The 14990-nt window shown below is 40.9% G+C and overlaps 1 protein-coding gene across 2 annotated transcripts; it reads left to right on the top strand.

Moving 5' to 3' along the window:
• The first annotated feature begins 9611 nt into the window (after positions 1-9611).
• Positions 9612-14237, top strand: LOC147623579 (pentatricopeptide repeat-containing protein At4g13650-like). Of its 2 annotated transcripts, XM_086820148.1 has the most exons (2): positions 9627-10208; positions 10391-14201. In XM_086820148.1, the coding sequence occupies exons 1-2, from the start codon at positions 10149-10151 to the stop codon at positions 12935-12937; spliced, it is 2607 nt and encodes an 868-aa protein (XP_086676274.1). In that variant the 5' UTR covers positions 9627-10148; the 3' UTR covers positions 12938-14201. The 2 variants fall into 2 exon arrangements, with proteins under 2 accessions (XP_086676273.1, XP_086676274.1); XM_086820147.1 differs by having other exon boundaries at positions 9612-14237.
• The last annotated feature ends 753 nt before the right edge of the window (positions 14238-14990 follow it).

Below are 14990 nucleotides of genomic sequence, written 5' to 3'. Positions count from 1 at the left end.
GTGAGCGTTCTGGTTGTTGCCAATGATGTGCCATAGGTACACCTATGAAGGAATGATTGGAAATTAGAATTCAAGCTAGATATTTTGGAGGATTATGATCAGTGATACTATGGTTTCATTAAAAGATTGTTTTAAAGACAATTGAATCTGTGAAAAAGGAAATTTCATATTGGGTTTGTAAGTGGTGTGACTATCTTGAACTTTGCTTGAAGCGCCGACTAGGGGGCATGGGAACTCTTTCCCCTGGTACCAAGACAAAACATAACCAAATTCCTAAATGGATCCTATCACTACAGTGGTTGGGTAGTTGGCTAACCCATGGGATTGGATGGGGTTAGGTTGGACTGACGGATTCCTAAAATGAGACTCAATTCTGTTAAGTTACGATAGTTGAAGTAAATCTCGCATAACCCTTGTTCTATGGAAAAGAATCAACGACTGTCCTCTTGATGAGGAAAAAAGCATTGGACTCTATAATCCAAGTGTAAGTCTCTTCCTTGATCTGACCCCATGAGACTTACGGGTTCGGTCGGATCAGTTTGGTTAGTTAAGGCTCTTGACTATGTTAGTATACATTTTCCTTGAGGAATCGCCCGTGCTTTCTAGGCAAGGGAAGATTTTCCGGGTTCGGTTTTGGAAGAACCAAGGGATTAGTCTCTTGTCCAGATATCCGTGCTTTCATTTCTTTGTTCAAGGGTGGAACTTCTGAAATTGAATTCCAGGGGACTGAGTTCTGGGAAAAGGACCTTTCTTCCATTCTGGAACTTACCATATCTTGAGCTTGACCTTCTTATCTCTTAGGTGGTGGGAGGTTCGAATCACCTTCCGGAGCTAGAAATCTTTTGAAAGATGATGGTGCTCGCTTCCGCGGGACCTTGACATCAAAGGCCTTGGCAAAATCCTTTGCCATTCGCACTGCTTTGGCCATGGAAACTCGCTTGGCATTCTTCACTAGGATATTCAAAGGTTTGTTCAGTCCCCGAATGAACCTGGCCATCAGTTGTTCTTCATCCAGCGGTGACGAGTATTTGAGGAGGAGAGCGAACGCTTGGTGATACACTTCAATAGTTCTGCTCCCCAAGGTTAACTCTAAAAATTCGTTTATCTTGGTTTCCAAAAAGCCGGAAGGACAGAATCTCTTCCTTAGGTAAATTTTGAGATCATTCCATGTCTGGGTGTTCCGATCTAGATGGTTTGTCTTGCAATGGTTTCTCCATGCCACTCTAGCTATTTCTACTATCTTCAACCTTGCAAGAGCCATTTTACTCTTCTCATTGTACCCAGTGACATCGAAGTATTCTTCCATTGCTTCGATTCACTTCACAGCCTCGCCCAATTTTTCCCCTTCACCCTTGAAAGATCCAGGCTGCGATCTATGAAGAGTTTTACGAGCATCCAAGTCGAGCTCTTCCTCATCGCGTTGGGGGTTATCATTCCTACCACAACAACCTCGATCCATGATCCTATCAATACGAAAATTCTTGTTAAGTCCCTTTATTTACAATTCAAATCCGACTTTAGATCCAACTGATTCTGGGGTTCTTTAGATTGGTCAGCCCCCCATAGAATCATGGGATAAAGATCCCTTCTACAAGAAAATCATACAGAACTCATTATCAGAGAATAATTCATTCATATTCTTAACATAGTAATGGTCCATCAGATTGAAAATTCCATCTAAACATTCCTCCAGTTATGCAGATTCTCAATTTGTCATCCCTTAATTAGAGTCACTGGGTCAAGGTCAAACAGCAACAATCTGTCAACACAATCCACTAATCTCATAGTGATTTGCTGGAGTCACAATCATCATTCTAGTTACTATCATCATCACTGGTATTCATCCCATTCATCCTCATTGTGGCTTTGTTAAACTTATCTTCTTTCAACTAGAATTCAGAAATCATTATCTTTCAATCAAAATCCTAATCAACTCATCAATTCTCAACCAGAATTCTAAAATCATATCAACCAGCATTCAAATTCATCATCTAGATAGCATTTTTGCTTATAATTTCAAGGTCTTAGATTTACTCGTATATATTGTCAGTAAAGAGCTACAGATATACCCACGGTATATACAGGTAGTCACGGTCCTTGGAGTTATAAGGTAAATACCATCATATCTACACCTCAAGCAAGTCAGGGATTCCATACAATTGCGGTACTCCATTTAAAGACCCAATTACCAATTTATGAATTTTTATTTTGAATATCAATTTGTATGAATTTCATCACACAATTACAATCTTTTACTCGTACTTCATAAATCTTTGACATTTCTTGCTTCTCGGTTGATCCACTTTAGCCAATTCGCTTTGATACCAGCAGCAGCTGAAAGATCCTTGCCCCCTCCGCGCAACAAAATCGGGAGTGCTAGCAGCGGAAGTAGCACTTCTTGCGCAGGGCAAAGCCTCTCACTCGGGGCCTTGCCACCACGGATATCCGGACAAGAGACTAATCCCTCGGTTCTTCCAAAACCAAACCCAGAAAAACTTCCCTCGCCCAGAAAGCACGGGATATTCCTCTAGGATATTTTTATTCTAACGTAGTCAAGAGCCTTAACTAACCAAACTGATCCGACCGAACCCGTAAGTCACATGATCAGATCAAGGAAGAGACTTGCACTTGGATCATAGAGACCAATGCTTTTTTCCTCATCAAGAGGCACAACCGTTGATTCTTTTCCATAGAACAAGGACTATTTGAGATTTGCTTCATCTATCGTACCATGACAGAATTGAGTCTCATTTTAGAGATCCATCAGTCCAGCCTAACCCCATCCAATCCCATGGGTTAGCCAACCGCCCAACCACTGTAGTGATAGGATCCTTTTAGGAATTTGGTTATGTTTTGCCCCAGGTACCAGGGAAAAGAGTTCCCAGGCCCCCTAGCCAGCGCTTCAAGCAAACTTCAAGATAGTCACACCACTTACACACCCAATATGAAATTGCCTATTTCATAGATTCAGCTATCTTTAAAACAATCTTTTAATGAAACCATAGTATCATTGATCATAATCCTCCAAAATATCCAGGTTGAATTCTAATTTCCAACCATTCTTTCATCGGTGTACCTATGGCATCATTGGCACAACCAGAACGCTCACCACCTGTTCACTCACAGGCCTTTTCAATAATTACTAGTTCATAGTACCCGAAAATATATTCACTTATAAAAATCCAGATGGACTCCCCGTTGAAGATCAACAAGATCAACCAATAGATCCATATAAAAGAGCCGTGGACTCATCCGTTGAGGACCAGCAAGGACAATCAACCAAATCCATGCCCGAGTTCATAAAACAACTCTAACTCCTTGTTCCATTTTCTTCCTCGACGCACTTGTGGGTATCTTCGGCAACCCAAAGCCCGAGCACCATATGGTCAGCACCCTCTAGGTTCCTTTGCAGGTCACCTAGTGCTTCACTCATAGGCCGCTTCCTTGGTCCCTCATCCACTGTACCAGAAGCTCACCATTTAAATCAAACCGAGGCTAGTCAAGACCTCGGTCGACCTTGCTACGCGAGACGTCCTCCGTTGACTCTCCGTCAGCTGTTGCAACTTTATCAATTAGGTCTCCACGACCTCATTCACTCACAAGATGGTCAAAATGCTTCCCCAACATTCTTGGCATAAAACAGTCATTTAAAAACAGGTCAAAACTCATCTTTCCACATCATTTCTCGTTATTCCACATTCTTCTACATCAATTCACATTGCTTAATCCACATCCAATCATATGTATTCCCATCGTCCATCATCTATTCTCATCCAATCACATCATATGACATCTCATCACATCTATCCTCATCACATCATCTATTCTTATCCAATCACATCATATTACATCTCATCACATCTATCCTCATCACATCTCATCCATTCACATCTACCCATGTCCATATCACAGCACATCACATCCATTCACATCACATCACATCCATTCACATCACATCACATCTCATCCATTCACATCTATCTCGATTCACATCACATCACATCTCATCCATTCACATCTATCCCGATTCATATCACATCATATGTCATCCATTCACATCTACTCATTCATTACATCCACATCCACATCAAATCACATACATCCCATCCACAATACATCACATCCATATCTCATTCTTATCCATTTACATCACATCATATCCTTTCACATATTATCACATCTCAATCTCATCTCATCACATTCGCATCCACATCCATTCACATCACATCACATCTACATCTCTTCACATTCACATCCACATCCATTTACATCACATTCCCATCCACATCTCATCAGATCCACATCCATTTACTTCACATCACATCCCATCCACATCTCATCACATGCACATCCATTTATATCACATCACATCCCATCCACATCTCTTCACATCCACTTCCATTTACATCACATTCACATCTTATCACATCCACTCACATCCTATCACATTGCATTCACATCTTATTACATCGTATTCTCATCTTATTCACATTTAGTAACATTTTCTACTTTCGATACCAATGTTTCGATACCGATGGGACTTTTTCTAAATTTCTGCCAATTGTTCGGCCTAGTTAAAGAACTTTTTCTCGATGGATATTTTCATATTCTTTCTCAAATTTCTCAAGTGAAATATATTCAATATTCTTCTTTTGAGTAAAAGATTCATGGGATTTACAAAAATCAATTCTACCCATATTTCTCGATAATGCTCAAAATTCCACTTTTGATAAATACTCATAATTTGAATTATGCTAAAAAATTCTCTTTTTTCCATTTAATTTCTTGGATCTCAAATATCATGGGAATTCCTCTTTTTACATTTAAATGATTGAATTTCAAATGTCATGGGAATTTCTCTTTTATCATAAAATAAATTTATCTAAAATTCCTCTTTTCTTTAATAAAAATATCCATTATTTCAAATATGCCAAGAATTCCACTGCACCATTTAAATGATTGAATTCCAAATGTCATGGAAATTTCTCTTTGATCATAAAATAAATTTATCTAAAATTCCTCTTTTCTTTAATAAGAATATCCATTATTTCAAATATACAAAGAATTCCACTTTTACCATTTAATGATTGAATTCCAAATGTCATGGGAACTCCTCTTTTATCATAAAATAATTTTTTTAAAATTTTTCTTTTCTTAATTACCTATTTATGCATAAATACTAAAAATCAGTTTCCCATGAATATGATGAAAATCATTCTTTTAGCATAGGATATTCAATCCTAGAATATGGTAAGAAGTCCTCTTTTCACATTATGCATAAAAATGAGCTATGTATTAATTTGTAAAAATTTTGCCATAGCTTTGCTGCTATTACTGATAATTTTTAATATTTCTAGAAAGAATAAGACTTTGTAATACAATTATGATAGAATAACTATCCTTAATCTTAAATCCAAATCATGGAATTAAATCATAAATTTACCATAATTTTATACATAAAAGCATAAAAAGCCATTTTCTTAACCTCTAGCTTAACAAGCTTAGAGATTGATTTTGAATTAAGAATTCATCAATGAGAAGTATTCATTTGCTAAAGAATTAGTCATAGGAATGACTATTCTTTTGGGAGAGAGAGATATACATAAAAAGCATCCTAATTAAGCATAAAGATTAACTTTTTTTGTGATCAATCATTAGAATTCTTATAGAAAGCTTGATTATCATTGAAAAAAATTAATTTGAAACTTCTTGAGAGAGGGGTTGAGAAGTGAAATCATTGAGAATATAATAAAAAACCATGAAATTCTTCTTACCTTTAGGTTTGGCTTGCTTCTTTATCTTAAAAGGAAGCCCCCAACCAATCAATTGGTTTAGTATGTTGAGAAGAAAGCTCCAAGGATTGTTGAAGAGAGAGAGAAGCTCCAATCTCTCCGAAAGTAGAGGATTTTTAAGGGATAATAGAAAATATCAATATTTTAATATAATATTGGCATGGTATAGCTCACAAATTTTTTTTACAAAAGACTAAGGATCTATTTATAGATGAGGGAGGCCACTAACCATCAACGCTTTTTTCCTAGTTGAATCAAGCACAGCCGTTGATCTATTCATTTGATGGTCAGACTGAGAGAGTCAATCACGTAATTGAAGACATTCTCAGAGCATATTGTGGACAGGAACCAAGAAGATGGATTCAATACCTTCCTCTGGTAGAAATACATCTTATCATCAGAGCATAGGAATGTCACCATTCAAAGCACTCTATGGGCAAGAATGCTTATCTCCTCTAAATTTCTCTGATCCGACCCTATAAGAGTTGAAGCATCCAGGAAAATGCTCAAAGAAATGGAGGAACAGACCAAGGCAATCCAAAAGGACATTAAAGCTACTCAAGATCGGCAAAAGCATTATGCTGACACTAAGAGGTCTGAAGGGATCTTCAAGGAAGGAGACAAAGTTTTTCTACGAGTGCGACCCAAACGTAGTTCTCTGTCACTTGGGAAATATAAGAAGCTCATCCCTAGGTATTGTGGTCCCTATACAGTTATCAAGTGTCTAGGAAAAACTACTCATAAACTCCAGCTCCCAGCCCATATAAATCCACAATGTATTTCATGTAAGTTTGTTAAAGCCTTATGTACCCAGTCTTGATCATATTCTTGATGATGACCAAGTTGTTATCCCTACTCAAGGAGTCCTTGAATTATAGCCTAGCAGGATCATAGATTCTAGAGAAAGGCAACTCCGTAATAGAACTCTTGTAGAACATCTAGTATAGTGGAAAGATTACCCTAAAGAGGATGCAACTTGGGAAGATGAAGCTACACTCTTAAAGGACTATCCTCAATTAATGACGAGATGAGGACATCTCGATTTCTTTAAGGGAGGAAGGATGTAACATGCCCATCTTCATTAATAAAGAAATGTCCCTGTAATAGATGAATTTATGAGTTTTTATGGTGTAAAAATCAGTGATTTTATTAAATGAGATATTTCCACTTAGAATCTTCAAATTTTGAGTCCAAATTTGGAATCTACACGTGATTTTATCCTAATATAAGATTTTACAGCATCCAAAACGGACCCTCCAGGATCCTCCTTAGGTGTCCTGACACTTCACTCAGGGACTGCTTCGTCGACCCTCGCCCATCGTACCGGAAGCACATCATTTTTCACCATACCCAGGCTGGTCAAGACCTGGGCAGGTTTTTGCCGCGTGAGCCGTCCTTTGAACACTCTCCGCCAGCTGTTGCAACCGCACTTCCCTTAGAAAACACATATACCAAATGCTCCCTCCAACATTCTGGCGTAAGACAATCCTTTAAGAAAACAGGTTTTCTATGCAAGTTTTCAGTTTTGATTTTCTTTTGAATAAAATGAGTATATCTTAATTCCGTATCCCAAGACTTCTAGATCACAGGTCTAGTTTCCCAAGCGAAATTCCTCGAATTCTGAATTCTTGATCCTTAGATCAAAATCAAAGGTCTCAACTTAGTTTCAGATTCGGTGGGTGATTTGAGTGTAGATTACTGAACTGATCACATCGTCTTTTCTTGAAACCAACAAGAGTGGCCACCAATTCTTTAGAAGAGGGAATGGTCAAAAACTAATGAATTATTTATTAATAAATTCATAGTTTTTGGCTATGGGGAGGAGTAGAGTAACAGTGCATAAAACACTATTAAGCTTCAACAAAGGGGGAGGCTTCTATTTATAGGAAAAAGTGAGCTTCTAACCAAGCAAACTGATTCTAGAATTTTCCACATCAGTTTGGTCAATTTTTGACCATTTTTGGGTCAGTTTAGCTTACTTTTTGGAACTAGACTTGAATTAGGAGAGAGGAGAGATGAAATATCTCAATTTTTGGGAGTTTAAAACTCCACCACACATGTGAAATAGGCGTCTCCTTCATGAGGGGGAATCCCCACTCTGAGGTATCAAAAATTTATTTTTTTAGTATTTCCTTTGGTCCTTAGTCCACTCTTCATCTTATGTGAGTATTTACTCATTTTTGGGGGGGATTTTCTTCATTTCTTCTATTTATCTCCTCCACACATTTAGATGAATCTGATTGGCCCCTCAAAACCTTAATTTAAAATTTTCAAAAAATATGGACCCCTAGGATAAGGCCTTTTGAATAGATTATAATTGATTTCTAATGCACCTTCTGAAAATCTTTTTGAACTTCTGTTTCGGGGGAATTTATTTTAATAAGAAGAGATATTTTTCCATCCAATAAAATCTAAATAACCGCTTTCTAGAACATTTTCTCTCTTTAAGCCAAAATAGGTAGAAACAAGATCTTTTATATATCTGAAGAGGGATTTGATTACAGGGGAAGATACTGGACATCTTGAGAGGCTGGGGAGGAATCTTAGAGAGAGAGAGAGAAAGAGAGAGAGAGAGAGAGAGAGAGAGAGAGAGAGAGAGAGAGAGAGAGAGAGAGAGAGAGAGAGAGAGAGAGAGGAGTTTTAACTACATTTCCAAGCCATTGGATGTTATTTGATTCATTTGATATGACACCAAAGTGCAGGAAGTGGGTCCTGAGAACGCATTGATCTCATAATAGACTAGCCATTTGAAAAGATATATGGCTTCTTGGACTTGATCTCTCCTTATCTTACAAAGTTGACGAATGCTATGGCCGTAATCACCATAAAGCCCGTGACCCCTAAGATTGCGTTTCAATTCCTAGATGATGTGAATAGGCCGTGTTTTAATTCCTAGATGATAACCAAGCATGTGTATGAAACCTCTTAGTGAAAAATGAGGACATTATGTTTAGAGAGAGACGAGAAGTTTTAACTACATACCCAAGCCATTAGACTTATGTGATTCATACCCAAGCTATTAGACTTATATGATTCATACCCTTAGTGAAATACGAGGACATTGTATCTAGAGAGAGAGAGGAGAAGTTTTGACCACAAACCCAAGCCATTAGACTTATATGATTCATACCCAAGCCATTAGACCTTATATGATTCATACCCATTACTAGGACATTGTGTTTAGAGAGAGAGGAGGAGTTTTAACTACTACATACCCAAGCCATTAGACCTTATATGCTTCATTTGACAAGGCACCAAAGTGCAGGAAGTGGGTCTTGAACCTGTTGAACTCATAATAGGCTAGCCATCTGAAAATATATATGGCTCCTTGGCTCCTTCGACTTGATCCCCCCTTATCTTACAAAGTTGACAAATGTTGTGGCCATGGATCACCATAAAGCCCCTGACACCTAAGGCCGTGTTTTAATTCCTAGATGATGTGAATAGGCTGCGTTTTACTTCTTAGATGATGTCAATAGACATGATAACCAAGCATGTGTATGAAACCGCTTAGTGAAATATGAGGACATTGTGTTTATAGAGAGAGGAGTTTTAACTACATTAGACCCCTTATATGATTCGTTTCACAAACCGCTAAGTGAAATATGAGGACATTGTGTTAGAGAGGAGTTTTAACTACATTAGACCCCTTATATGACTCGTTTCACAAACCGCTTAGTGAAATATGAGGACATTGTGTTTATAAGTTTTAACTACATTAGACCCCTTAAATGATTCGTTTGACACTACGCCAACACGTGCGTGTGTGTGTGAGCGCGATTCGAATAGGTAAATAAAGCTTGAAAAGTTTTTGAAGGAAAGCTGGAGCATGGTAGGTCCAAGGCTACTTCAATGGAAACTGATACTCCCTGCATCGTGACTCTGCAAGCTCGCACGAAGGAGATGTTTTCTGCAACAGAGCTTCCAGTTGGAGCAAATGGACAACACATCACCACACTTCTCCTCGATAAGCTTAAGAAGCTCTTTGAGATTACTTCCCAAGCAACGGCAACACCCTCCTGAACGTCTCTGCAGTTCCCTCCATGCAGAAGACATGTAGCTTACTAGCCAGGAGCTTTGCTAACCAAGAATCTCGGATGGACGGCTTGGATCAATCGCATAGATTCAGGCGCTGTTTGTCTTTTCGCCTTCGTTCTTGTGCTGATGCAAAAGCTTTGTCTCATGGTATGCTAGTCCATGATGAGACCATCAGAGCTGGACAAGAAAAAGATGTGTACCTGAGTAGCCTTGTAGTCCGGATGTACGGAAAGTGTGGAGCTCTGCATGATGCACATACATGGTTCGGCCAAATGCATGAAAGAAGCGTGTTCTCATGGAACTGTTTGATTAGCACACATGTTCGACGAGGGCACAACATGGAAGCAGTTCAACTTTTCGAACAGATGCAGCAGGAATGTATGATCCCGAACAGTGCAACTTTCTCTTATGTTGTGTCTACATGTGCTAATAAGGCAGCCTTGATTCAAGGCATGCGGCTGCATGCTCTTTCCAGGCATACTCATTTCGAGGCATATACTGTTGTGCAAACTGCCTTTATTAGCATGTATAACAAGTGTGGTAAATTTAATGATGCACAGGGGGTGTTTGACACGATCTCGGAACGGGATACAGTCTCGTGGAATGCCATGCTAGCAACAGTTGTTGTCCAAGGAGATGGCAAAAATGCAATCCAATTCTTTGCTCAGATGCAGCTGGAAGGTGCCATATGTGATAAGTATACATGTGTCACCATGTTCTCTGCCTGTGGCAACCAGGCGGCTGTGAAAACAGGGAAGCAAATCCATGCTTGCTTTATTTGTAGTGGATTTGAGATGAACAATGTTGTGGTGCTTGCCCTTGTCAACATGTATGGTAAAAGTGGCAACATTTGTAATGCAAGCGCAGTGTTCGACACATCACCCAAACAAGACATCATGCTGTGGAATGCAATAATTACAGCCTATGCACAGAGTGGGGATGGAGGGGAAGCTGTACAACTCTTTGACAGATTGTACCAGGAAGGGGTATTGCCAGACAAGATCACATTTCTTAGTGCCCTTTCCGAACTTTCCAGCCAGGCAGCACTACAACAAGGTAGACAGATGCATACCCGCATAATGGTCACTCCATTGAGATCAGATATTCAGGTAGAGACTGCACTTGTTCACATGTATGGCAAATTCGGCAGTACCAGTGATGCCAGTATAACGTTTGACAGTATGCTTGAGCAGGACGTAGTGTCCTGGAATGCTATGATTTCTGTCTATGTTCAGCACGGTCAGCCCAATGTTGCCTTCCAACATTTTGAGCGGATGCAAGGGGAGAGCCTGATGCCAAACAATGTCACCATTACCAGTATTCTCTCTGGTTGTACAAACTTTGCAACCTTGTCAATAGGTAAACATATTCATGCTCGTGCAGTGAGCAGTGGGCTTGTACACGATGTTTTTGTTGGGAATGCTCTCATTAGCATGTATTGTAAGTGCGGAAGCCTGGAAGATGCCCACAGGCATTTCGACTCAATGGTATTACGAGATACCATCACTTGGAATACCCTGATTGCAGGTTATGCTCAAAGTGGTGATGCTCAGGCTGCTCTTCAATTGTTCAGCCAACTGTATTTACAGGACATGGTACCAGACCAGGCAACCTATGTTAGCATGCTGGCTGCATTTGCAAATGAGGTCCCCCCTGCAGTAAACTACAAGCGTAAGTGTGCTAGCTTGTTTGGCACAGCAGTGGAGGCTCATCCTGCACCAAGGACAGCATCTAGTAATTGTGAGGGCCTGGAGAATGCAGAAAGGTTGGACAACAAAGTACCAATGTGCAAAGGGGCCTTGGTTGAAGGGAAGGTGCTGCACACTCACATTTTGTACAGTGGACTTGATTCAGATGTCATCATTGGAAATGCACTCCTAAAGTTTTACGGAAGATTCGGCAGCCTAAGGGATGCACAAAGCATATTTGAAAGATTGTCCAAACGGGATGTGATATCATGGAATGCTGTGACTGCAGCCTATGCCCAGCAAGGGCATGATAAGGAAGCCATTCAAATGTTTGATCAAATGCTATGGGAAGAAGTAACTCCGGACAATGTTGCCTTTTTAAATATTGTTGATGCATGTGCTAACTTGGCATCACTATTTCATGGGAGTCAGATGCACATCAGAATTACATACCATGGATTTGACCTTGACGTTATTTTGGCTACAGCTTTGGTTAACCTGTACGCAAAGTGTGGCAGTTTGATTGAGGCTAGGTGGATGTTTGACCACCTACCTGAACGAGATGTGATCGCGTGGACCTCCATGATTGCAACATATGTCCAACTTGGGAATGGTGGGGAGGCTATCCAGCTTTTTGGTCAAATGCAGTGGGAGGGAGAGATCCCTGACATCGTTGCCTTCACCAGTGCACTGAACGCTTGTGAAAGTCAGTCAGCCCTTTTGGAAGGCAAGATGATTCATACATGCATCACACACTATCAATTAGAATCAGATGTTGATGTGGCGACTGCTCTTGTTTATATGTATGGCAAATGTGGAAGTTTAAATGATGCAAGGGTAACTTTTTACAGAATTTCTGATCAAAGTTTGGCCTTATGGAATGCCATAATTGCATCATATTCACAGCATGGAGATGGCAAGGAGGCCCTTTGCCTCTTCTACTCAATGCAGCAGCAAGGAGTGACTCCAGACAAGATAACCTTCGTTAGCCTTCTTTCTGCATGTAGCAGGGCTGCTCTTGTGGATGAGGGCTACTGGTGCTTGTTATATGTGCTGCAAGAACATGGGCTTGCACCTAGTGTGGAGCATTATGAATGCATGGTGGATTTGCTAGGAAGGGTGGGGAAGCTTGTTGAGGCTGAGGATTTAATTAACATGATGCCATTTGTACCTACTGTTGTATCGTGGGCAACTTTCCTCAGTGCCTGCAACAACCAGGTTGATGTGAAAAGAGGAGAAACTGCAATGAACCATCTCGTTGAAATGGATCCAGTTGATCCTGCCACTTATGTAGCACTGTCAAACATATATGCCGCAGCTGGAGGACTTGATGAACCAAGTGAGTTTTATAAGGAGGACAAGGGGGCAGATTGCTATGAAGCGAGCAATGTGCAGCTTATCTGGGAAGAGGTTGGGTAAACGTTGTCTTTGTTTCATTGAGCATGTTGTCCATGAGAGGAGGTGAAAGAAACCAAGCTGCTTGTGAAGGGAAACTTGGTTTAACCCTGCCACATGCATGCCTATTGACACATTGAGGGGCTGTGAGAAGATGTTTAAGCTAGCATCATGAGTCAGAACAGACCTGTGGAAGAAATGCTGCTCTAGGGCAGATTCTTAAGCCTCATCGTATGTCTTGAGGAGCAATATTGACTTGCCAAGATAGTTGAAGCATAGGGTGGTGCCTTGAACAGTTTCATGCACACGGAAGCAGCATTTTGGATGGATTGGGACTGGAAGGTCAGTCAACTTTGGAAGATCTGCCAGTTACCTGCAGAGCTTTCACAAAATGTTGGGCTTCTCTTAAATTGAGAGAGCCAGCACAGCCTGGAATAGTCTCAGGCCCTCCCCTCCCATGTAGCCTGTGTTGTCAGTTCTGATATCGCAGCATAAGTTGGCCAGACTTGAGGCGTGGTTCATCTGTTCACTCTTATATCCATATGGATAATAGTTTAGGCATCAGATATCACAAGGTATGTTTTCGAATACCAGTGCTCAGAGTTTTTGGCCAGCCACATGACTCAATAGATTTAATCAAATATGCCCAACACTGCTGGAGAGCATTCCCAAGGCTGCAGGTGTATAAGGAGAGGAGTCCTAGGTGAGATTGTACTCCCTCTCCACCAAAAGAGATCTTCTCACTGAATGAGACTTTATTCTTTGTCTTCTGCTAAGCGGTGCTTGCATTGGAGACATCACTCTCTGATCCTACCACAGAATATATGGCAGCCCTGTGCATTAAGATGCAGACATGAGTGAAATTAGAGATGGGTCAGAAAGGAAATAGATGAAATAATTTGGGCGCATGGGGTGGGCTTTAAAAACATTCATCTCGACAAATATGATGGGAGACAAAATATCAATGCAGACCTGTCTTTATTTCACTTGCTTTTAGTAAGGACAATCATCAAGAGAGATCAAAATACTGCATGGCCGGGGAGCTGCCCTGAATGTGCTCCCAATGTGGACGAGGGAGTTCAGACCAGAGATTACATGCCAAGTATTGAATGTATGAAGATATCTTTAGGATATGTAGAGTCCAACAAGACCTTGGCTTTACTTACGAGTTCAGCTGAGATGGTGGAAGGGTCCTAAAGCCAAGAAAGGGAGAGTTTTCGAAGGGAAATTTCAAAGACTCAAGCATGTGCTGCTCCCAAAATAGCAAATCAGGACAACCAATTATATACTTACCCAGGTATGAACAATACTGACCATTCATTGTTTAGTGGATTACAATGATGCCAAAGTAGCTAGCATAGTGGATTAGTGGAGACGTAGCTAGCATAGTTGTGAGTCCAAAGAATACCACTAGGATTACAATTCCCGTACTTTGTCTGAAATGTCTTTTTGGGAATATTTTTTTTTCTTTGATGATGGCTTGTCGTGAGATTAATCTCGGTCGTGCAGATGATGCAAAATCTCAATGGCCTGCCCCTGTATAGCGGAGCATACTGACTCCGTACTCCAGTCTGTCCCCTGTGCTGCACTCTGGGGGAAGGAGAAGATCATTGCTCCACTCTCTGGGGTGGACAGCCTGGAGTGGTATAACTCGATACAAATGCAGATGGGAGCCATTGTCTCCTCGAACCTGCCAGCTCCATCAACGGGGAGGCATCGGAAAAAACTGTAGTTGACTGGCTGTCCCAGCACCCTGGAGGGCTACCTGGTGACTCTGGAGGCCGGAGAGGCAGCAATGGTTATCTGTACCGGCTCCAAAAAATGATGAATCAACTGGCAGATGGAGCTGGCCGACTGTTGCCACTCTGGATTTGGTGTAGCTGGAGATCGGCAGGAGTGCTTTAGAGAGGCTGAAAGGGGGGGCGAAGGGGGGAGGATTTGGAACAGCCGGAGCAGAGGGAGCTAGAGGGGGGATAGACGAGGCAGACTGCGGGGGGAGGGGGAGGAGGTGGGGGGGTTGAGGGAGGGTGGGTGGTGAAGGGGGGATAGACGAGGCAGACTGCGGGTTTGGGGGGGG

Source organism: Cibotium barometz, chromosome 26, assembly GCF_041138505.1.
Source record: "Cibotium barometz isolate CiBa-2024 chromosome 26, ASM4113850v1, whole genome shotgun sequence".
In the NCBI taxonomy this organism is placed as follows: domain Eukaryota; kingdom Viridiplantae; phylum Streptophyta; class Polypodiopsida; order Cyatheales; family Cibotiaceae; genus Cibotium; species Cibotium barometz.
The sequence above is the reverse complement of the archived record's forward strand: the minus strand, read 5'-3'. Positions and strand labels throughout refer to the sequence as shown.

Coding starts and splice junctions, on each gene's coding strand:
- LOC147623579 (XM_086820147.1), top strand. CDS start 9,836: ATGCAGAAGACATGTAGCTTACTAGCCAGGAGCTTTGCTAACCAAGAA.